The sequence below is a fragment of the Rana temporaria genome, chromosome 7 (genome assembly GCF_905171775.1).
Source record: "Rana temporaria chromosome 7, aRanTem1.1, whole genome shotgun sequence".
Lineage (NCBI taxonomy): Eukaryota > Metazoa > Chordata > Amphibia > Anura > Ranidae > Rana > Rana temporaria.
Genome location: NC_053495.1, coordinates 150,179,244 through 150,204,132, shown reverse-complemented (window position 1 = coordinate 150,204,132; position 24,889 = coordinate 150,179,244). Strand labels below are relative to the sequence as shown.

The following is a 24,889-nucleotide window of genomic DNA, read 5'->3' as shown; positions in this document are numbered from 1 at the left end:
GTTACTTACAAAGATCTGTTTTATTTATGTAAAACATTTATCCCAAAAGTAAAAAAAAGAACAGTTGCTGTAACTGCTTATAAAGTGTTAACTGGAGTTTGTTGTCATGACTTTAATTTGTTAGTGTATCTATAAAAATACAAAGGGTGCCATCTTAGTGCAGCATAAAAATATGGCATTTATATAGAATACAAAATCGGGACTTCCAGGGAACCCAGTAGCAGAGGCATCCAGTCTGCGGATTGTGCAACACTGCTGCTGACTGGGTAGGCATAAGTTCAGAGTGCTTTTGGACTGGAGGAGACTCCATAGGAACCCAATGAATGATGTCAGATATCTGGGAATGTCCTGGGAGCGTGGCTACCCATAATTAAAATGATTTGTAAAGTTTTGTTTTTTGTAAAATAATAAACATGTTATACTTGCCTGCTCTGTGCAGTAGATTTGCACAGGGCAGCCTGAATCCTCCTCTTCTCGTGTCCCGCTTTGGCTCTCATGGCCCCTCCATCCTGACAAGTGCCCCCACCGCAAGTAGCTTGCTATGAGAGGCATCCGAGCTGAAGCTTCGTGTATCCAATCAGGCCAGGCCCCGCACCCTTTCTCTCCTCATTGGCTGGTTGACTGACTTTGACAGCAGTGAGAGCCAAAGGCGCCGCGCTGCTGTTTGAACGAATGAGGAGGGGAGTCCCGGGCAGCCGAGACAATCCTACAACATCTCTGATCGCTGGTGGCTGCTGCACACAGATGATTTTTTTTATCTTAATGCATAAAATGCGTTAAGATAAAAAAAACTTCTGACTTTACATCCACTTTAAGCTTCGAGGGGTGGAGTGAAATGCGTTGGGGGAGTAGCCAGGCTCAGACTACCATGCACTTCCCTACAATAGGTCTGTTTTGATGTGCGGCCTCTGGGACATCCTTTTTGCATACACAATGTTTGATGCATAGACCAGCTCCTTCCTTGGCTGGCACTCACGTCGGTGGGCACAGGACCAGCGTTCCATTATAACCTGAGCAGCACCCAATTATTTTTATTTGGTTTGCAGATGGATGGAGGAATGTGTGGCTGGTCACAATCACACCGATAGGAGGGTACACTTTTTCTTCTGAATAAAGTGGGTGATGAGCGCAAAAATTACTGAATGGTGCACATTAAAACGTAAAAGAAATCAATCCTCTAGACTAAGAGGAAATAAGTGCACAAATGTGACAAGTCCATGTGTGACAATCACTGTGATAGTGAAACGTTGTGTGAAGGGATGTGCCAAATACTAAAAATATAGCCGTGAATCCGTATACAGGTGATATGCAGATAATAAGACAATCCTCTGGTACAGCTGGGCTCACAGAGCGCTTACCTCCCTATCATGGGAAAACAGCATGATCAATCCTCGGATGGGATGTGTCCCAGAGACAAAGTTCCTCCCCGACTTCCTCCCCACTGAATGAGCGGCTATGGTCCTGTGGATCCTCGACTGGAGTGAAAGCCAGAGACAGCGTCCTTCTCCCTGTGTGTACGGCTTTGGTCTTCACCAAAATGGAGGCTCCGTGTACATATACACAAAGGGTATCCCCAAAAATAATGAGAAAGGCTGCAATGGTGAAGTACGTCCGAAAAGTTTTAATGCAGTTCAAAAAATTTAAATAAAATAAACAAGTGTTATGCTTAAACCAGAAGCATAAACGATCAAGCGTGAAAACAAAGTTCCGGCTGTGTGGACTGGATGTCACGTCACTTCCGGTCACGTCTAGCGGGGGCCTTACGCGTTACGTCACGACACGTGACTTCATCAGAGGTATTTTCTTCTGCTGCAATTTGTAGAAATCAAAGAAAAGCTTCAGGGGTTAAACTGGTTTCTTTCTTTATAATTTTAAAATAAAAATATTGCCAAAGCTTTTTGGCCATACTTCTCTTGTGGTTCACAGGAATGCACTTGCTTTTGCAGCATAGATGTGAGCACCTCAAACTTATGCTTTAACTGTTAATTAGATTTTCATATTTTTTTTTAAACTTGAGGCCTAATAAAGTAGAACAGTGCAAAAAGCAGTGGTGTGATGAGACACAAAGAAACCATGTAAAGTTTACCTTGGTCTAATACATGTCAACTTATTTCTTATTGGTTGTCCAGGCGTGCTCTACATAATTGATTGATAAGCAGTACTTTATGAATGCAGGCTGTCCGTGTTGGTATATGGTTTTCCGGTCTGTATTAAACGACCCTGCTCTTTACCGTAAATTCAAAATGCGAGATTTTGAAACATGGCTTTTACCAAGCATGAGCACACAATCTATGTTGTTTTAATGTACATTTAAGTCTTGCTTTTTTTTTTTACAGACCAGCGCATATCTGTATTGGTGGTAGGACTGGGAGGAGGAAGCTTATCCCTTTTTATTCATGACTATTTCTTGGGTTCACATGTTGAAGCTGTTGAAATTGACCCTTCCGTATTGGATGTGGCTACCAGTTGGTTTGGTTTCACTCAAGATGAGCGTATGAAAGTTCATTTAGCTGATGGATTGGTTCATATCAACAACCTGGCAGACAAAGGTAAGTTGATATCCATGTCATGTTTGATTTATTTTTTGCGTGTAAAGTTTTTTTACGTTCATTGATGGACACAGCTCTTCTGATCCTTGACTGTAGGGTTATAGTGCCACCTACAGGAGTAGGTCACTAGGCAGAAAAAGAACATATCACCGCCTATGGGCAGTCTTAGCTGGTCTAAACCCCCACTCTGCCATAGGCAAGCCAGTTATTTCTGCCTAGTGTTCCCTGCTGGGACCTATGGTTCCATAGCCCTTTTTTTCTTCTGGAATTTTTCCTGCAGAGATCTTCAGCAAACAACTGGGCTGGGCGACAGGCTGGATAATTTAGATCCAGCGCTTACCCCAGTCTCGCCAATGAGCATGCACAGACCTAAAGTTCTGTGCTGGGTCGGCCGCAATGAGCCAGTTCCTGGACAGTGGTGGCCAGGGAGTTAAACATCTCGCTGGGACACATATGACCGACTCCTGTAATTTGTGTCACATTGTTCCCCTGGCCTGACCAGACAGGTGGATCTGTATATCTATAGCAGAGATGGGGGTTATACCAGCTAGGACTGGCCATAGGTGGGTTATGTGTCATTTTCCTGCCTAGTGTCCCATTCCTGTAGGTGGCGCTGTAACCCTATGGTCAAGGATCATGATTCAATAAGTTTCTTTCTTTACATTTTCTTACTGGTCTTCTTGTGCAAAGGGCCTAAAAGAAAAGTATTTGTTTCCCATAGGAACAAAATAGTTTTACTCTCTCACTAAAAACAAATGACAGCTAAAAACTGTTTAGCAGCATGTATGGTTTCCTTTAGCCCTAGGACTGTCAAGAATGTGTTGCATGCCATAGCAGGATCCTAAGCTGCCAATTTCTTATGTACCGTATTTATCGGGGTATAGCGCGCACCCCTAAAGTTGCCTCGAATCCTGTGGAAAAAAGTTGTTTTGTACTTACAGTTTTGGTGTCTTGCGCAGCGTCCATCGGTGTCCTCTTCGTCGGGTCTGGCGTCCGTCTGCGGCTTCGGTTGTCCTCTTCGTCGGGTCCGGCGTCCTTCTGCGGCGTCCTCCCCGCTCGTTTCCCGCGCCGAGTTTGAATACTGCGCCGACATATACAGAGCGCAGTACACTCGTGTATTGTCGGCAATGCTCGGCTTCTCTCGCACTGACGTCCAGGACGTCAGCGCGGGAAGAGCCGAGACTGCCCGACAATACACGAGTGTACTGCGCTCTGTATATGTCGGCGCAGTATTCAAACTCGGCGCGGGAAAGCGGGTATCGGCGTATACCGCGCACCCACGATTTTGCCCTGATTTTCAGGGCAAAAAAGTGTGCGGTATACGCCGATAAATACGGTAATATCCAACCCAGCCAATTGTCTTTTCCCACAAGAGGAGTCCCACAAGCTTACTAACATTTCATGGTTTGGCTAGAAGCTACTGGACCAGGGGAATGCTCTTTAATGTCTCTAGGCGTCTTTTAAACCAGGGGTGCCCAACGTGGCCCGTGATCTGCTCTGGGATGTCTGGTTGGCAATGCCAGATCACGGGTTGCCGTCCTGCCATCTCAAAGCATCACTGTTTTGAATGAAGCCTGCAGTAGAGGAAGCACGCAGTTGTGAAGCAGAGCCGCATAAGCCTATGTTTCCTGTATAGCACCACCTCCTGTCACAGGCGGAGTGATAACAAATGCGCTCTGCCTGGGACAGCAGCAGCGGCCAATACTTGAATAGAAGACTGTTATTAAAGGTACGTTTATTACGAAAATCACAGTGTATAATATGGGCATATCTGTTCTGCAGTGGTTACTGAGCTGATTTCATACTGATCCGCAGGTGCAGTGCAGTGCACCTGTGGGTTACCTGCACTGAGACATAGACTTCTGTTATTACCTGTGGGTTTGGTGCGCTTTCAGAAAGTGCTCTACACCTGCAGTATATAATAGAAGTCTATGGCAAAGTGCTGCTTACCTGCAGGAAAGCCACAGGGGCACTGCGCTGCGCCCTCTGTGTAGGTACACTGTAGCGCTTCAGTGTGAAAGCAGCCTTAGGTCCCTTTCACACAATCGGTTTGACCCAATCAGACCCTCCATATACCTCCTATGGAGCAGCAGATGTGTCCGTTTACACCCACCTACGTCCAATACGATCCGCTAAAAAAAACAGAAGAGGATCTGTCCTCTTCCATCTGATCAGGAGCCCCATAGAGTAGAGTGGGCTGTGATCCACCCGCTCCACTCATTGTGGCCCGCGACCGGTTACCAAGCCGCTTAAGTGGCCCTCGCTCTTCAAAAGTAGGGCACCCCTGTTTTAAACACTAAACAAAGTTAAATAGCAGATTAGTATAGTTCAAAAACAAAATGACATGTGATCTCTCACAGACACTTTATAATATGTTATTGGATCCATTGCTTCTTAGTCACATGTTTTAAGATGAAGTGTCAACTCTAATCACAAGTTGTAGAAAAGCTGATCTCTGCGTTTTTATTTTCTTTCTCTACAGACAAAGCTGCTTATGACGTGATAATGTTTGATGTGGACAGTAAAGACACCAGTCTTGGCATGAGCTGTCCACCACCTGCTTTTGTGGAGAAAATCTTTCTTCAAAATGTGCACAAACTCCTCAAGAATAATGGTGAGTAGAACATGGTATATTATGTGAAGAAAGAGGGGAAAACAAAACCCCTAATGGGACTTTAACCACTTCCATACCGGGCACTTACGCACCTTCCTGCCCAAGCCAATGTTCAGCTTTCAGCACTGTCGCACTTTGAATGACAATTGCGCGGTCGTGCTACACTGTACCCAAATTTTTTTTTAGCATTTTGTTCCCACAAATAGAGCTTTCTTTTGGTGGTATTTGATCATCTCTGCGGTTTTTATTTTTTGCGCTATAAACAAAAGAAGAGTGACAATTTAAAAAAAAAAACACAATATTTTTTACTTTTTTATTTAATAAATATCACAGTTTTAAAAAAAAAAAAAAAAAATATTTTCCTCAGTTTAGGCCGATACGTATTCTTCTACATATTTTTGGTAAAAAAAAATCGCATTAATCATATATTGATTGGTTTGCGCAAAAGTTATAGCGTCTACAAAATAGTTGATTTATGGCCTTTTTATTTTATTAATTTTTTTACTAGTATTGGCGGCGATTTGCGTTTTTTTTTTTTTTTTACTGTCACCGTGACATTGCGGCGAACACATCGGACACTTTTGACACGTTTTTGGGACCATTCACATTCATACAGCGATTAATGCTATAAATATGCATTGATTACTGTGTAAATGTGACTGGCAGGGAAGGGGTTAACCACTAGGGGGCGTTGAAGGGGTTAATATGTTCCCTAAGATGTGTTATAACTGTAGGGGGCTCCTGCCGTGATTACCGGCAATCGCGGCGGCCGGGCACCCGCGCTGGGTCACGAGCGTCTGCGGGCGCGCGTCCTAGATCGCCGGGAACGCAGGACGTCATATGACGTCCACCCGGATCGAGGAGGGGTTCCTGCCGCCGTCATTTTACAATGACGCGGTAGGGATGTGGTTAAAGGCCAGCAGAGTAATTACAATCCATAATAGTAGTATGAATTAACAAGAGAATATTTTTTTTTTTTTAAGCAATATCGTAAAAGCAGATTATGGCTGGTGTATTGTATTACCAACAGAACATGTGTATAATATTCTATGTGAATATACCGTGATTGAACATTAACAGAAGCACCTGACGAATTTCCGAAGTTCAGTCTTTCTTTAAAGTGGTTGTAAACCCACTTTTACCTACAGATAAGCCTATAATAAGGCTTACCTGTAGGTATAAAAAATATCTCCTAAACCTGTACGGTTTAGGAGATATTCCCCTCGCAATGCGGGCGGCGCATGCACAGGGGGGAATCCACGGCGAAAGGACCGGCATCCGCCGGACCCCGACGATTTTAAATCTCCCGCGCGCACGCGCGGGAGTGACGTCATCGCCGCTCCAGTCAATCACATCGCTGGAGCGGCGATACCCGGAAGACACGCCGGAGCAAGATGACATCTCGCTCGGCATAGACCAGGTAAGTGTTCTTCACCTCGTTCCGAGGTAAGTATTTCATAATCGGCTAGTATGCGGTGCATACTAGCTGATTATACCTTTTGCCTTGCAGGTTTGAAAAAAAAAAAGTTTATGCGGTTTACAACCGCTTTAAGTGTATATAACCATAGAACACAAACACTTATGTTATCAAAAGTGGATTTTTTTTTTTTTTATACAGCAGCCGAAAAATGTGAAGTGTAAGTTCACCTTAACATAAAAATCTATAAGGTGAACTTGCACAGGACCCCCCCCCCGGTCCTGCTCACCAGGTCCGTGTCAGGAGTCCGGGGGTTAGAAATCCCTTTAGTTGAATGTCCAAATGCAGATATACCGGGGCTCGGAACAGGAGATTGCCGCGGTCCAGGTCAGTGGGATCGGGTGGTGGGTTGAGTAGGGGGTCCTGTGTAAGTTCACCTTACAGATTTCTTTGTAAAGGTGAACTTACCTATTAAAAAGCAAACAGTGATATCCATTCTGTTACCAGGAAAAGAAAATAACACAATCACAATGCAACTGGGGTCAAACAAGGACCACCTAGTGGGTGCCCACCATGAGAAGGCAAGAGTATCACAATGATGCAATATAGAGTATGCAAGGCACTTTCTGCTTCGGTCTGCACTGCCTCTTTTATGGATGTGTGGAATAGATCGGAGACGACATCTGAGTTAACCAAAATGAGTCCAAAGTGTAGAGAGTAGTAAGACAAAACACTTTTCATTAGGTGCATGCTGACTGCACTGACCTCGCCTTAAAGCCTATTTAGAGCATGGAGCTTGCAGGATGATGGTGCTTCAGTTCAGAGGAATGATCACAAATGATGGAGTTGAGCATGCAGAGCTAATCCTTCCATGCCCAGCAAGAGAGGGAAACGACTAGCTGTGCGATTCCCCCAAGCAGTGTGCAGCTGGCAGATTTCTGCGTCTGTTTATGCAGAAGCAAACTAAGCTTCACATGGTCCACAACCTGAGCAGATCCACTCATAAAGCCACAAACAAGTTTGTGCCTGAAATTGATCTTGTAGAGTTTTCCATTTTTATTTTTATTACTCCAACATTTTGCACATACTTGTCCTTTATCAGAAGCTTCCTAAGAACGTGTCCAAAACATTGTGCTGTTAGTGACAGGAAGTGGGATAGTCGTCTCTACAATGTACACTATACACACATTTGCTTTCTAAATTTTCAAATAAATGGTTGTTTTTGGTTTAACTTTTTCTTGCAGGGGTCTTTATTTTGAATCTGGTGTGCCGTGATGCCATTTTGAAGAGACAGGTGACAAGTGTCATTCAAGAAGTCTTCCCACTGATTTATGCTCTGATGATCGAGGATGAAGTGAATGAAATCCTATTTTGTTGCCCCAATCCTGAACTGAAAATTAGCCTGACAGAATTAATGGAATCTGCTAAAAACCTGGAGAAAGAGTTAAAGAGGCCTGGAGTTCTCTGGGATGAGACCTATACCCTGTCCGAAATGTTCAAGTCAATACAAATAGTTTGAATATTCTGCAGTCTTTTTAGCACATGGAAAACATTGAACATTCTACCTTATCAAGAGAAGAACACTAATTGGTGTCTGTAACAGATGAGGTGTAACTCCATTTTTTTGTTAAAATGTATATAACCTATACAATATAGCATAATTTCTGCACAGTGCTTCTTATAATTTAGGCCCCTTTCACACTGAGGGGGTTTGTAGGCGCTATTGTACTAAAAATAGCACCTGCCAACCGACCTGCTGTTTCTCCAGTGTGAAAGCCCTGCGCTAGCAGGACCGCTCCAAAAGTCTTGCTAGCCACATCTTTGGAGCGGTGTGTTTACCGCTTCTCCATCGCTCCTTCCCATTGAAAGCAAAGTAAAAATCGTGGCTATAAAAACCGCTCTGCTAGCAGCCGAATACCGCCACCGCACCTCCTGCCCCAATGTGAAAGGGGCCTTAGGCCGCGTACACACGATCCGTCAAAACCGATGAAAACGGACTGAAGGACCGTTTCATCGGTCCAAACCGATCGTGTGTGGGTCCCATCGGTCAGTTATCCTTCGGTCAAAAAAAAGAGAACTTGCTTTAAAATTGAACCGATGGACGCCTAACCAATAGGTCAAAACCGATCGTTGGTATGCAAAAGCATCGTTCAAAAAGCCGCGCATGCTCAGAATTAAGTCGACACATGCTTGGAAGCATTGAACTTCGTTTTTTTTTATGCACATCGTGTGTTTTACGTCACCGTGTTGGACTCATTGGTTTTTTTAACCGATGGTGTGTAGGCACATCAGACCATCAGTCGGCTTCATCGGTTAACCGATGAAACAGTCCTTCAGTCCGTTTTCATCTGTTTTGACCGATCGTGTGTACGCGGCCTTAGTGATAAAGAGGATCTGAACTCTGGAAGCTGTGCACAACAATGGGATGTTGGGGGCAAAGGACTAGTCAGCAGTGTTACCGTCATTTGAAATTTCCCCATTATTGACTTGCCCTGATCTGCTTTGTGTAGCTGTGTGGGGGATGCCATCTTGGTAGAGGCAGGACTTTGCTTTCTCATGTCAGAGACCTTTCTGATTGGTTGGGAAATATTCAAGAAGCAGCAGGAGAGCCACAGAATAAATCTTAAACCTGAAGATGTGTGAAGTGCAGATTTCTCTCCAGCAAGCAGCATGGAAATTACATTCACAAAATATAACTCCATGTCTTCTGAGACTAGCAATCAAAAGCATCAGTGCCTTAAAGGATATGTTCACCTTTTTGCTATGTAGCATTTTTCAGCATCTGCAGCCTATCCCCGATCCCTCCTACTTGTGCCAGCAGGCATGTGGGAAGAGCACCGCACCGTCACACTATTTTCAAATTGTGACAGCGGGTGTAGGGAGAAGTTCATAGGTCTGTTTTAATCGGACAAACCGATCGTGTGTACAGGGCTTTAGTTTATTGTTACGAGGAGGAGGAGGCGGGACAGCGCAGACATTCCTATACACACAGCGTAAGTTTATTGTTTATTGTGCTTAAAATGTGTTTTGATAATGTGAGTTCTGAAAGCTTTATATAGAAAGAGACAATACTGTCAAGAAAGAAGATTGTCTACTTAAAATGGTGCAGGCTGAAATTAAGATGTGCGCAGCACCTTGGATTTAGTTTAAATGCTTGGTGGGTATTTAATTAATATAAACTACCGTATTTATCTGGGTATAGCGCGCACCGGCGTATAGCGCTCACCCCAAGTCTAGAAGGGAAATTTCAGGAAAAAAAATTAATTACTTACAGTTTGAATGCCCCTAGTCGGTGTCTTGCCCGGCAGCCTTGTCCGGTCCGGTGTCCGTCTGCGGCCTTGGTGGTGTTCTCCCGCGTTGTCTCTGAGCGCCGCCGCCGACATATACCGAGCGCAGTACACTCGGGGCCTTGGTGGTGTCCTCCCCGCGCTGTCTCTGAGCGCCGCCGCCAACATATACCGAGCGCGGTACAGTCGGCCACGCTCGGCTCCTCGCATAAAGGCTAGGAGGCGGCACAGGGCGTGACCGCGAGCGGAGCCGAGTGTACTGCGCTCGGTATATGTCAGCGGCGGCACTCAGAGACAGCACGGATCAACGTATAACGCGCACCCACGATTTCCCCCTGATTTTAGGGGAAAAAAGTGTGCGTTCTACGCCAATAAATACGGTAATCATGCATGCAATGGGCACAGTGAGTCAGCAGATGGGCATCGTTGACACTCTTTTCCACTTACAGTAGCTGCTGCATTCTCACCCTAGGCTTATTCTCGAGACAATATGTTTTTCCATTTTTTTGTGGTAAAATTAGGTGCCTCGGCTTATATTCGGGTCGGCTTATACTTGAGTATATATGGTAAATACTAATCAAAGCAATATATTTTAGACGAGGTCTAGGGCCACATAGGCGGAGAAAAAAATAATCTTTAGTGGTTTTCTCTTCTTTAAATATTCTACTTGGTCTAAAATGTTGGATTTATTTATTGAAAAGCTCTGGTTCTTGAATAACGAATTGGCACCCTATAGACTACATTTAGTATAAGTGGTGAACCACAAAGAGAGAATAGAAAATTCTCCCTAGAGCGTTGCCAACATCCCAGACATTGGGAAAAAGAACCCTGAAAAACAGGGCACAAGTACCCCCCGGTAAATGGGACTTTATGGGCAAACAGATAGAATTTTATATATCATAAAATATCATTTATTTGAAAAACAATTAAAAAACATATATATGTACAATATCAAACATGTCGGTAGTTTGTACAATACATTGATATACGAAGACAAAATTATGCTCAGATGAGCTATTACAAATTTCCGTAATGCCGCGTACACACGATCATTTTTCGGCATGAAAACAACGTTGTTTTTCAAAAATGTCATTTAAAATGATCGTGTGTGGGCTTCACATCATTTTTCAGGTTCTGAAAAACGACAAAAAAAATTCGAACATGCTGCATTTTTTAACGTCGTTTTAAACGATGTAGTTTTTCGGGTTGTAAAAAATGATCGTGTGTGGGCTAAAAACAACGTAAATAACCCGCGCATGCTCAGAAGCAAGTTATGAGATGGGAACGCTCGTTCTGGTAAAACTACCGTTCATAATGGAGTAAGCACATTCATCACGCTGTAACAGACAGAAAAGCGCAAATCGTCTTTTACTAACACGGAATCAGCTAAAGCAGCCCAAAGGCGAATGGAACTTCCCCTTTATAGTGCTGTCGTACGTGTTGTACGTCACCGCGCTTTGCTTTGCTTAAAACGATGGTGTGTAGGCAACGTCATGCTGATGAATTAGGATGAAGCCTAACATGTTTCAAGAATTGAATCTCTTCTTCAGAGGCCTTATAGGAGAAAGTGCAAATACATTCTGAAAAAGAGCGTCTCAAAACAATGTTCTCTGGTAACATCAACATTGAAGCACATCCATATGTCCACCATACATACCAACACTGAATTGTAATAGTTTTATATTAGAATGTTGGTTTAACCACTTCCAGACCTTAGGTGTTTTTTAGATTTGGTGTTTGCAAGACTAAAACAGTTTTTTCTGCTAGAAAATTACTTCAAACCCCCCAAACATTATATATATTTTTTTTCTAACACCCTAGAGAATAAAATAGTGGTCATTCCAATATTTTTGTCACACCGTATTTGCGCAGCGGTCTTACAAGCGCACTTTTTTTGGAAAAAATGCACTTTTTTTAATAAAAAAATAAGACAACAATAAATTTGGCCCAATTTTTTTATATATTGTGAAAGATAATGTTACGCCGAGTAAAATGATGCCCAACATGTCACGCTTAAAAATTGCGCCCGCTCGTGGCATGGCGTCAAACTTTTACCCTTAAAAATCTCGATAGGCGATGTTTAAAAAATTCTAGAGATTGCATTTTTTGAGCTACAGAGTAGGCCTAGGGCTAGAATTATTGCTCTCGCTCTAACGATCGCGGCGATACCTCACTTGTGTGATTTGAACACCGTTTTCATATGCGGTCGCTACTCGCGTATGCGTTCGCTTCTGCGCGCGAGCTCATCAGGACGGGGCGCTTTAAAAACATTTTTTTTTGTTTTCTTATTTATTTTTATTTATTTTATTACTTTTTACACTGAAAAAAAAAATTGATCACTTTTATTCCTATTATAAGGAATGTAAACATCCCTTGTAATAGAAAAAAGCATGACAGGTCCTCTTAAATATGAGATCTGGGGTCAAAAAGACCTCAGATCTCATATTTAGACTAAATTGCAAAAAAACAAAACAAATATTTGAAAGTTAGTCTCTTTAAGAGGCTGGGCGGGACTGACGTTTTGACGTCACTTCCGCCCAGCAGAGCTATGGGGACGGGCGAAGGAGATTTTTCCTTCAGTCTCGTCCCCGCTCAGCTGCCGAACAGTCGCGATCTCCTCCGCCGCTACCGACGGCTCCGGTAAGCGGCGGAGGGCGCGGGAGAGCGGCGGGAGGGCCCCCTCTCCCGCCACCGATAACGGCGATCTCGCGGCGAATCCGCCGCGGAGACCGCCGTTATCGTGTACCAGACCGCGCACACTAAAGATCGATACCTCGGTTGTGGCAGCAGCTGCTGCCGTTACCGAGATATCAATCTTTAAAAACAGGACGTACATCGTCGTGCGCAGGTCTGGAAGTGGTTAAAAACCATTTTCATGAGAAAAACAAAGTCGCCGCCGCCCACTCACCAACAGGCGATAGAACCCGTCTGAGCTCGGAAACACCCCTCACAAGGGTCCCCACGGAACAGCCTCCATCATCCAATCCAGAAGAGGAATTCCAGATAAATGATCAAAAGTTGTGGATTTGGGGTTTTCATGAGCTGTAAGCCATAATCATCACAAATATGACAAATCACGGCTTGACCTATCTTGCTTTGCATGTAATGAGTCTCTCTAATATATTAGTTTCACCTTTTAAGTTGCATTAGTGAAATAAATGAACTTTTGACCGATATTCAAATTTTTAGAGTTTCACCTGTAAAGTCCAAGATATCTAAAAGAAAAAGCCGAAAGTTCCAATTGCAGTAATCCCACAAATGTGACGGCAAATGAATCCTTAGGAAAGCCAGGTGACACCCTTTCCTCTGATACACTTCTTACCAGATATCACGTGACACCCTAATAAGGGTGGTCAACACATGCTCATCTTACAGAGATAATCCGACATCCCAGGTAGGCAGGAGGTTCACTTTAATCACTTGCCGTCCGCTGGCCGTCATATGACGTCCTCTGCTTTGTGGCGATATATCTGAATGATGTCTACAGCTACAGGCATCATTCAGATATCGGTATTTTCAGCCAGCAATTACATACACCAGTGGTCTCCAAACTGCGGCCTGGGGGCCAGATGCGGCCCTTTGCTAGCCTTTATCTGGCCCTTGGGGTACCATTCCTCCCAAGGAGGCACTATTTCTTCTGCTGATACCAATGATGGGATACTATTCCTCATACTAATAGGGGCACTACTCCTCCTACTACTGACCACGAACCCTGAGGCCCTATTTATTCTCACTGATGCTGGGCTCGGGACATTTTCTGCCTAAGCTGACAACAATGAATGAATGAAAACTTATATAGCGCAGCACATGCGAACTTAATCGCCTCTGGGCGCTTGTTGTTCCTGTCTCCTTTGGTATCAAAAGAGATGACTCTTGATCTTTCTCCTGAACGCCAAGTGGTTCTCCTCCAACCGAATGCTGGTTGGTAAAGCGTTTCATAGTCTAGGCCCTTGGACCGCAAATCTCCTTTCTCCTTTGGACTTGTAGTTGGCTTTCGGTATCTGGAGGAGATTTTGATTGGTGGATCGCAGAACGCGATTGGAGTTGTGAGCTTTTATTTTTTCGCATAGATAATGGGGAGCATTCCCATAGATACATCTATGCGTTAGACAGAGTGCTTTAAAAGTGATTCTGTCTTTTACTGGTAACCAGTGAAGAGTTCTCAGTGAAGGTGAGATTGATTCCCAGGGTTTTTTCCCAGTCACAAGTCTAGCGGCCGTATTTTGAACGACTTGTAGACGAGCGATTTGGTACTTGGGGAGTCCGAGGTAAAGGGCATTTGCATAGTCCAATCTTGAGTTTACAATAGCTCCCACCACGCCCGCTATGTCTTCCTTGGGAATAAAAGGAGTAAGTCTGCGTAGTAGGCGCAGCAGATGGTGAGATCCGCTGACTACTGACCCTATTTGTGCATCCATTGTCATGTAGGAGTCGAAGATGACCCCAAGACTTCTGACTTTGGCGCTAGGGGTGATGATTTTGCCCAGAACGGGCGGGGGGGTCCAAGTTGTTGCAGGTTGATTCATACGCTTGGCGTGAAACAGGAGAAGTTCTGTTTTCGCTCCGTTGAGTTTAAGATAACTCTTTGTCATCCAGTCCTCTATCAAAGAGAGGCATGTCTCTAGATTGAGGTGGTGATCCTTTTTATTGCAAATCCTGAAATATAGTTGCGTGTCGTCTGCATATGAGTGGTAGAGCAGTTTTTGACTGCTAATAATCTCAAAAAGAGGGCAAAGATAGATGTTGAATAACACCAGCGACAGGGGGGATCCTTGAGGGACTCCGCACGATAATGTGCGTTTCTCAGAAATGAAAGGTCCTAACTTCACTATTTGCGATCGGTTTTCCAAAAAACAATCCGGCCCTCCTAAAGTCTGAAGGCCAATAAACTGGCCCTTTGTTTGAAAAGTTTGGAGACCCCTGCCCTACACCATAAGAATGATCATAGCGGCTGTTCCACCGCTTGATCGTTTTTACGGGCAGCAAGAGGGGACGCCCCTGCCCTCTTGCCGCCCTCTGGTGCTTCCACCGACTCTGATATAAAGAAAAATTCAGCGCTGGAATAATAAACACAAAAAACAAAAGATTGCAAGTTAGCACTAAGGATGAATTCAAATAAAAAGTCCCAAAGTCATATAGTGTATAAAATAGTGCAGCGCAAATAAAATCTAAAACAATAAAATAGTAATTAAATATTAAAGAGAGTCCATAAAGTGCACAAGTGAAAAATCCAAATGGTGCTCCAATGTAAAGTGATTGAGTGCAGTAAATCAGAAAATCTGTGATCCACAGGTAAAGAATCCTCCACCGGTTAGATAAATAGATAGATGGCCTCTCACCTTAGCCATTCGACCATGGCTAGGTCACAAAGCGTATTACACCTCCCAGGTATAAGCAAAAAACCTTTGAATCCCAATAGGCAGGCAGCTACCAGCAACTCAGCTCAGCCAATTTCCAGATCAGCAGGAGGGTATATGTGAATGAGAGAGGAAACAGACTAGTGCTCTCTGTCTGGTAAAACTAAGTATTTATTAAAAAACAGGTAACAACTCACAATTAGTGGCACTCAAAGCCGAGTGTGAAGCATCAATAGCATGTATCGGAGCTGCAGGCTTCCGATTCTACGTTCTGTTCACAAAGCAGCGTGTGAGACGGCGAGCGCGGGTGAAGTCACGTGACTCCTCCCCCTTTCGTACGTTACGTCCCAATAGGCGGGACTTCATCAGCATAGGGTGGGGAGATCAACGTGTGCGTCCCGCAGTGTGTTATACAGTGTGCCGTTGCCTCAGCAACCTAGCACAACAAACAAAGACCTGCCAACAGCGCCATCTTGTGTCTATATAATAGAAGACGGCCGGTCATACTTAACAAATTGCCAAGCAGACCGAAAACAACTCTATGCTCAACATAAAGTGAAAAAAGGGGCAGATACGATATTCTTTAGAAAAATTAATACTAATTAATAAATATAATCAGAATTAAGTGACATCAGCCACGGTCGCCTTCTCACTAACAAATAAATATTATGAATGCCACCGACTCACCTGAGCGATCAGTGAGAGGATCTGCCGGCCCGGATGTTGATCATAGAGCTTTCCGGCAGACCACATGGTCGCAAGAGTCTCTATGAATTTCGGAGGCCGGGCGCGATGTTATGATGTCACGCCCGGCCTCTGCATTAAAAAAAACTGTGCAGCTTTTGCTGTGAAGCGGTGATCGTTTTTTTTTTTTTTATTATTATTTTAGGCTTCCCAGCCTAGAGGTGAGATGTGGGGGTCATATTGACCCCATATCTCACTGTAAAGAGGTCCTGTAATGCAATATTCCTATTACATCCAATTAAATGTTTACATGATTTTTTTTTTAAAAGTGTCAAAATACATTTTTTTTTAAGTGAAATTAACAATAAAATTTTTTTTTTTAAGTGCCCCTGTCCCCGTGTTCTCGCACGCAGAAGCGAGCACATACGTAAGTCCCACCCACATATGAAAACGGTGTTCAAACCACACATGTGAGGTGTTGCCGCAAACGTTAGAGCGAGAGCAATAATTCTAGCCCTCGACCTCCTCTGTAACTCAAAACATGTAACCAGTAAAAAAAAATTGCCTGTGGGAATTTTTAAGTACCGAAACTTGGCGCCATTCCACGACCGTGTGCAATTTTGAAGGGTGACATGTTGGGTATCTATTTACTTGGCGTAACTTCATCTTTCACATTATGCAAAAAAATTGGGCTAATTTTACTGTTTTTTTTTTTTTTTAAAGCATGAAATATCATGCGAGATACAAAGGTGGAATGACCGTCATTGTAGTCTCTAGGGTCTCTGCTAAAAAAAACATATATAATGTATGATGATTTTTACATGTAGGAGAGAGGTGTCAGAATTGGTTAAGTGGTTAAGATTGATGAACAACAAGCTCCAGCAACCAACGGCAGCTCAGCAATCGTTCCAGAGCGGTGCCGGGCCGAATAAAAAAGAGAAGCACTCCAATAGTGTGATATTGTAAAAACGAAACTTTCCTTTATTATTATTTCCTTTATTACTAAAAAGATACACTCACATGTTTGCAGGAATCTTAAAGTGACAGTAAAGGTTCAGTTTAAAGCGGAGCTCCACCCTAAAGTGGAACTTCCGCTCATTGAAACCCTCCCCCCTCCGGTGTCACATTTGACACCTTTCAGGGGGGAGGAGGGTGCAGATACCTCTAAAGACAGGTATTTGCACCCACTTCCAGCCACACAGTCTGTGGGCAGGACGTCCGATCACACCCCCCTCCCGCCGTTGTGTTCTGGGAAACGCACAGCTCCAAGAACACAGCAGGAACCAGTCAGCACGGCGCAGCGCGTCTCGTGCATGGGCCGTAGGGAACCGGGCAGTGAAGCTGGAGCTCTTCACTTCCTGGTTCCCTCACAGAGGATGGCAGTGGGAGCAGCAGAGTGATGAGCGATCGCTCATCCTCTCCTGCGGACGGCGCTGGACTCCAGGACAGGTAAGTGTCCTAATATTAAAAGTCAGCAGCTGCAGTATTTGTAGCTGCTGGCTTTTAATATTTTTTTTTTCGGCGGACATCCGCTTTTAAAATAAAAATAACAAACATGCCATACTTACCTCCGCTGTGCAGTTTGTTTTGCACAGAGTGGGCCCGATTCTCCTGTTCTGGGGTCCCACAGCAGCTCTAGCGGCTCCTACATGCATTCGATAACCCCCTCTGGGAGGCTCTCTCCCAAGGGATTTACCTTACGGGCGTGCTCCTATGTCAATTGCCTTGGCTTCTATGGGACCAGGAAATAAAGGATGATACTACCAAACACAGTGGGCATAAAAATAGAGGTTTATACAATCTTTACTAATGAGCACGGACTGTTCTCAGCCCATACGAGGGTTTCAAGTATTTCATGGGATATTAGTTATTTCCCATTGAGCGCCAGTGATTTTTTTGTATCAATATTTACTAATGATAGGGTGACATTAGGGCAGGGTTTGACAAATTTGCTTGGAATCTAGGAGCCAGCTAAAAAAGTTAGGAGCCAAAAAAATGCACCCCGTCCCGACGAGCTTGCGCGCAGAAGCGAACACATACGCGAGCAGCGCCCGCATATGTAAACGGTGTTCAAACCACACGTGAGGTATCGCCGCGATTGGTAGAGCTTTACTGTTGTCTTATTTTTTTTTTTTTTTACAAATTCTTTATTTTTCATTTTTCAACATATCACCTTGCCTCAAAACACAGGTTCGTATCACATCAAACAATATAAACAGCTTCATACTCTACATTCTTATGTTTGTCTTTTCTCCTATTCAGATTTCCTCTATTTTTATCTACCGCTCTCCCTCTACATCTCTTCTACCCAAGTACTTTTTCTCCTTTTCCTCTTTTCCTCCCTTTTCTACATCTTTGACGTGATCTTCCCCTGTTTAAGGCACTAATACCCCATCTTCTCCCCCTCCCCCCCCCCTTCCCCCGAGTCTATTACTCGGCATAACAACCAAAAAAAAAAAAAAAAAAAACTCCTAAAGCTCTCCCTCCTCCTCCTAATGGACTCTCCTCCTCACCCTTACCCCTCCCCCCCCCGCGCCCTATATCTGACATATGGTGCCCATATCTCTTCCACCCTCTCCTCCCTCTCCCTCAAAGAAGCCGTGAGGGTTTCCATGCTTTGCATTTCAGTGATTTTGGCTATCCATTGTGATTTGCTTGGGGAACATGCGCTCTTCCAAAGAGCCGGGATACACGATCTGGCTGTGACCACTAAATGTCTCACTAAGGATCTCTTAAATTTTTCTATTGACATGGGTAAATCTAATAGCAGATAAGTCGCCGGTTCATCCCCCAACACTATCTCAGTTATTTCTTCTATCACTTCAGATACCATTTTCCAAAAGTCTTTGACTCCTTCACAGTTCCAAAAAATGTGTAGCAGAGTTCCCTCTTCTTTCTGACATCGCCAGCAAATATTTGATACTTGGGGAAATATCCGATTTAAGACCTCCGGTGTTCTGTACCACCTGCTCAGAATCTTATATCCTCCTTCTTGGAATTTAGATGCTATTGATGCTTTATGATTAAATTGAAAGATTTTTTTCTTCTGAGTTTCCGTGAATGTTACCTCTAGGTCTCTTTCCCAACTCTGAATAAAACCTATTACTCGTGGCGCTTTTATTTCGTTTACCATTGAGTAGAACAGGGATAGTGAATGTCTTACTGGTTCTCTCTTAAGGCACATTTTCTCAAATTCCGTCAGTATTTCTCTCACCCTGATTTGTCCTCGAATAGTTCGGAGAAATCCCCCTAACTGTCTTCTCCTAAACGGGTCTAGATGTTCGGCCAGTTCCCTTTCTATTTCTTCATTAGACATTACCCGATTCTCTCTCTGAAAGTGTATCAATCTAGTTTGACCTCTATTTTTTAAGTTCCCGAATCCTGGATCGTTCAGGCCAGGAGTAAACAGTGGGTTCCCTAGAATTGGTGTCATCGGGTTGACTTCCGTTTCGTCATCTAGGTTTTTAAGTACTTTTTTAACAGTACTTATTGTCGTCCCTATCGTTGGGTGTCTCTTGACTGTCTGTGGTATGACCGATTTAGAGAGCCATAATAGCCCCTCCAGTGGGATATCCGTCATTTCTTGCTCTAAAAGGATCCAAGGTTTGATCTTTGGCGCAACGCACCAGTCAAGTACTCTCGACAGGTGAACTGCCTCATAATAGGCTAGCGGATCTGGGAATCCTACTCCCCCCTTTTCCTTTGGCAGTGTTAAGATATCTCTTCTCACTCTTGCCGGTTTCCCTGCCCATATGAATCCTGCAAACTTCGCTTTGATTCCTTTTAGGAATCCCTGCGGTATCCTTGTTGGGAGTGTCTGTAGTACGTACAATAACCTCGGCATTGCATTCATCTTTAGGATGTTAATCCTCCCGAACCAAGTAAACACCTCCTTGTCCCATTTCTGTAAGTCTTTTTTCAATTGTCTTACCAACGGGGCTAGATTTAACTCTAATATTCTGCTTAGTTTCTTCGGTATTTTAGTCCCCAGGTATCCTACATGTGAGTTCGTCCATCTAAACGGGAAGCAGTTCGCCAAATGTTGTTGTTGTGTATTATTCATCTCTACCCCCATTGCCTCTGATTTGTCATAGTTTACTCTAAAGTTTGAGATTTTTCCATACTTGTCTATCTCTGCAAGCAGTGGGGGCAGAGATAGTACTGGTTCTGTCACAAAAAACATTAAATCGTCGGCAAATGCGGCGAGCTTCTGCTCTCCCCCCTTTACTTTTATTCCTCTAATATCTGTGCTTAGCCTTATTGTTCTTAAAAAAGGTTCTAATGTTAAAACAAAGATCAATGGCGATAAAGGACACCCTTGTCGTGTCCCATTGCATATATCAAAGGGTTCTGACATAATGCCATTTATCTTTATTTTCGCTTTTGGTCTGGAATATAGGCTCATAATCCATCTTTGCATTCCCTCCCGCAGTCCTATATGTTGGATAATAGATTTTAAAAACTTCCAATCAACCCTATCGAATGCTTTTTCAGCGTCCGTAGATACTAATACTAAGGGCTTTTTATGTGACTGCGAGAGGTGGATCGCATTAATCACTCGTTGCGTATTTTCCCTACCTTCTCTTCCTGGCGTGAAGCCTACTTGGTCCTGATGTATCAGGCTAGGCGTGTATGGTAATATTCTATTTGCTAAAATTTTTGCAAAGATCTTCAAATCAACGTTCAGTAAAGATATTGGGCGATAATTTGCACATTGCGCTGGGTCTTTCCCCTCTTTCTGTATAACCGCTATATGTGCCATAAGAGTTTCTTCTGGCATCTTCTGTCCTTCTCGTATCGAGTTGAAAGCATCTAAGAATCTCGGCAGCAACTTTTCTGCGTAAGTCTTATAATAAAGAAGGGTAAATCCATCTGGGCCGGGTGCTTTACCCGGTTTTAGCTGCTTAAGCGTGTTTCTAACTTCTTCTGCTGTTATCGGGCCTTCTAGACTTCTCCCTATATCTTCTGATAACTTCGGCATTCCTGACTTCTCTATGTATTCTTTTATTTTTCCCTCCCTCTCCCCCATTTTAGCCATCCTCTGCTCCCCTTCTAGTTGGTACAAACTCACATAATAGTTTCTAAATATTTCAGCAATTTCTTGTGGGGATTTCGTTATTTTGTCCCCCGTTGTTTTAATACCCTCTATATGGTTTTGGGCTCTTACCTCACCTAAAGCTCTCGCTAGCATCTTACTTGGTTTGTTGCCAAATTCATAAAACGCTTGTTTACACCTTCTTAATGATGCTTTCGCTTTATCCGTTAATATTAGGTTCAATTCCTCCCGTGTCTTCCTCAGCTCTTCCTCTACCTGTATTGCTAAAGATCTCTTATGTACTTTTTCTAGTCTACGGATTTCTCCCATCAGAGCATCCATCTGTGCTCCTATCTTTCGTTTCCTATGTGTTCCCAGGGATATCAATATTCCTCTGATATAACACTTATGTGTTTCCCAAATGCACATTGGGGTCACTTCTCCATCCTCGTTATTGTCAAAGAAGGTCTCCATTTCCTGTTTTATCTTTTCCTCATACTCTGGGTCCCTTATAAGGGACTCATTGATTTTCCAGTGCCATTCACGTGCTACCTCTTCCCCCCATTTCAATGTACACTTTATAGGTGCGTGGTCAGATATTGAAAAAGACCCAATAGTAGCTTCCTCTATTCCCTGTAAATAATTTTGTGATACAAATATATAATCTATTCTGGAATAGGTTCTATATTTCGCTGAAAAAAAAGTGTAGTCTCTCTCATGTGGGTGGGTGGTCCTCCAACAGTCTACTACCTGTGTTTCTTGTAGGAGCCTATTTGCTTTTCTTAGTTTACTATATGCTAGATGTGAGGTTCCCCTTGATGTGTCTAAAATAGGATCTAGAGCAATATTTAAGTCTCCTGCCATTATTACAATACCTTCCGTAATCTGTTGTACCCTGTTTGTGTACTTCTCCAATGCTGCTATTTGACCGTCATTGGGCAAGTACACATTTACCAGGGTCACCTTCTGCTCATTTATGTATCCTTTCACAATAAGGAGGCGTCCTTCCTCTTCCTTTATTATGCTTAACTCTTTCCATAATATCGTTTTTGAGAGCATAATTGATACTCCCTTTGTCTTTGTTGACGATGAGGAACTGTGATACACCTTTGGGAATCTGTGATTCTCTAGCTTTGGAATTTTATTTTTTTTAAAATGAGTCTCTTGAAGAAATACTATATGTGCCTTTGATCTCCATAGTTCTGCCATTAATTTTGATTGTTTCTCCGGTTTATTTAGCCCTTTCACATTATAGGTCATTACCGTAATTTTAGACATTTTGAAATTTTGCCTAGGTTAACCCCCACCGCTCTTCTTGGGAGGGGAAAGGGATCGGGGGCTGATACACTAAGATGATGGGGGGCTCCACCCCCCGGCCAAAAAGAATGCGCGAGGGGAAGCGAGCGAGGAAGGGGGGGAAAAAAGGCAAGCCCGGGAAGAGAGAGGGAGAGAGAAAGAAAAAAAAAAGAAAGAGTGACCTGATCTGGTTTAACCCCTGGGATCTCAGACCTGGAAAAAAGGAAAAAAAAAAAAAAAAAAAAAAAAAAAAATACCCTCCACCTAGCGTCTCCGACTTCCCTCCACACGGAGGAGAGACGCTCTAATGGGGGTCGATGTATGAGCAGCAAGGAGAACCGCGCCTTCCCGCAGGTCCGGGTACCCCTCGTCTATTTGGTCTCCCACCTCTCCCCACCAGAGAAGGAGAGAAACAAAGACCAAGAGAGGAGAGGAGCAAGAAGGGGGGAGAGAAAGGGAGAACAAAAAAAAAAAAAAATCCTCTCCCCCCCCGTCCACCCCCCCCTCCTCACCCTCCACCTCCCTCCCCCCGTCTCCTACACAGCTAACAGCCTTTTTATAACTGGGCCTTTTCATCCCTCTTCCATAGCATCGGTATCCACATATTTACAATATTATACATACATATCACATACATATCATTCTATATATACTTGTCGTTCCTGTCATCCCTCCTCTTCCCTCCTCTCACTTCTTTCTCTCTTATCTCCTTTCCCTGCCATGGCCCAACGATCTTGCAATCTTAATACTTTTACATTATTCCCTGGCTCCACAGAATCCCTATTTTGGGTTGCTTGTTTGTTCTTCCCCTCCACCCTTCCTCCCCTCATCCCATCTCCCACTAACCTTTCCCCTCCCACCCCCTCCCCCAAATCCTTCCCATTCCTCCCCCCCCTCCCCGTGTCATTCCTTTAAATTAGTCCTCTATTGACTGTGTTATCCCCATCCTCTAGTGTGTCTAGATATACTAGACATTAGTGTCAAAATCTTCCCTAAATCAAGTGCTCTTATTTTACCCGTGTGATCAATTCCTTCCTTATTACACTGCATCTCTACTCATTCCCATTCCCTTACTTGTTCGTGTCTCACTCTTGCCCATCCTTATTCCCACTTGATACTTAAACCCCTTGTAATATTTATCATACTTCATTTAGTGAAATGATGTCTGCCTCTTAACCATTAAACCCCTACTAACCCAATATATACAATATCATTCAATCCAATATCAAACCCACAAAAAAACAAAATTCCCCTCTAACCCAACCCCACCCCTTCTCCCTATTCCCCCCCCCCTACCCCTTCCCATTCAACCCTAAATTCCCACCCCTCCCCCTTTGGTGGACGGGGAGTCCGATCATATCCTATATTGGTTTCAGGTTTGCAATTCTGGCCTCTAACCTTCTCTAATTATGAGCATACCCACAACATACCCAAAATACATAAACCCCAAATCCAACTACACCAGCATTAAACACCAATAACCAGCCAGCGTTTGGAAATGGCCTAGAAAGGACCCCCAAAAAAAAAAAATAAAGGCAAAGGGAGAGAAATGTTCTCAGGATACCCCCAAACCACACAGAGGAGAAAAAAAAAAAAAAAAAAAAAGGCAGGCATTAGAATTCCTCATTATTTCTGAGCTTAACCCCCATCTGTGTTCTACTGCACACTTTACTCCAATTTTTCCAATATCCAACATATTTTCCCAGCCCTTAAAAAAAAAGAAAAAATTGAGGGCTATAAAAAAGAAGGGGGTGTTAATTATTGTCAGAAACCCCCCTTAACTGGGGGCAGGTAATTAGCTTCCTCTCCCTTCCTTCCAATTTTTAGAGGGATGTCGCTCCTTAGTATCCATGTCTGTATTGCTGTGGACCTTTGCTGTCTATATCCTCCTTCTATCTATCTGATACTGTGTCTGGTAGGTCTAACCAGTTCGGTACTTCTATAGGTGTTGCTTCCAGAAATCCAAAAAGAGCGGGGAGCTGAGAGGGGTCTCTTAGATTAAAGTTTCTTCCTGCCCTTTTTATATTTACAGCCAGCGGGTATCCCCATCTGTATGTAGCTTCTTGACTGCGTATATATTCAAGTAGCGGTCTCAACATACGTCGTCTTGCTTTTGTTTGCCAACACAAATCAGGAAATAGCTGTATACTTGCCCCCTCCCATATCATAGTTCCTTCTTTCCATGCCTCCCTCAGAATATCCTCCTTTATTCTAAAAAAATGTATTCGGCATAACACATCCCGAGGACTGCTTTGATCCGGGTTTCTTATTGTAGGAACCTTATGTACTCTATCCAGCTCTATTGGGGACTCTGAATTTTTTTTCAATATTTTGTTGAAGATAGATACGACAGCTTCTCTTAGCGCAGCGCCCTCACAACTTTCCGGTATGCCTCTAATGCGCACGTTATTTCTTCTGCTTCTATTATCCGCCTCTTCAGCCTTTAATTGTAGTCTAACCAGCTGCTGTTGCTGTCTACGGACTTTTTCTTCCAGGACTTCTAATCTATAGTCACCTGTAGCTTGCTGGTTCTCTAGTACAGCTATTTTTTGCTCCCCATCTGACACTCTTATCCGGACCTCTTCCATCTCTTCTTTCAGTGTGCCTGTCAAGGCCGTTAACATTTTCTGAATGTCCTCTTTAGTTGGAA

The 24,889-nt window shown here is 43.5% G+C and overlaps 1 protein-coding gene across 1 annotated transcript in view; it reads left to right on the top strand.

Moving 5' to 3' along the window:
* EEF1AKNMT (eEF1A lysine and N-terminal methyltransferase) overlaps positions 1–8,249 on the top strand; it is a 33,610-nt gene extending 25,361 nt beyond the window's left edge. The window contains exons 6-8 of the mRNA XM_040360125.1: positions 2,337–2,549; positions 5,032–5,163; positions 7,825–8,249. Coding sequence (XP_040216059.1) covers positions 2,337–2,549; positions 5,032–5,163; positions 7,825–8,099 — 620 coding nt within the window. The 3' untranslated portion in view covers positions 8,100–8,249. The remainder of the gene's footprint in view (positions 1–2,336; positions 2,550–5,031; positions 5,164–7,824) is intronic.
* The last annotated feature ends 16,640 nt before the right edge of the window (positions 8,250–24,889 follow it).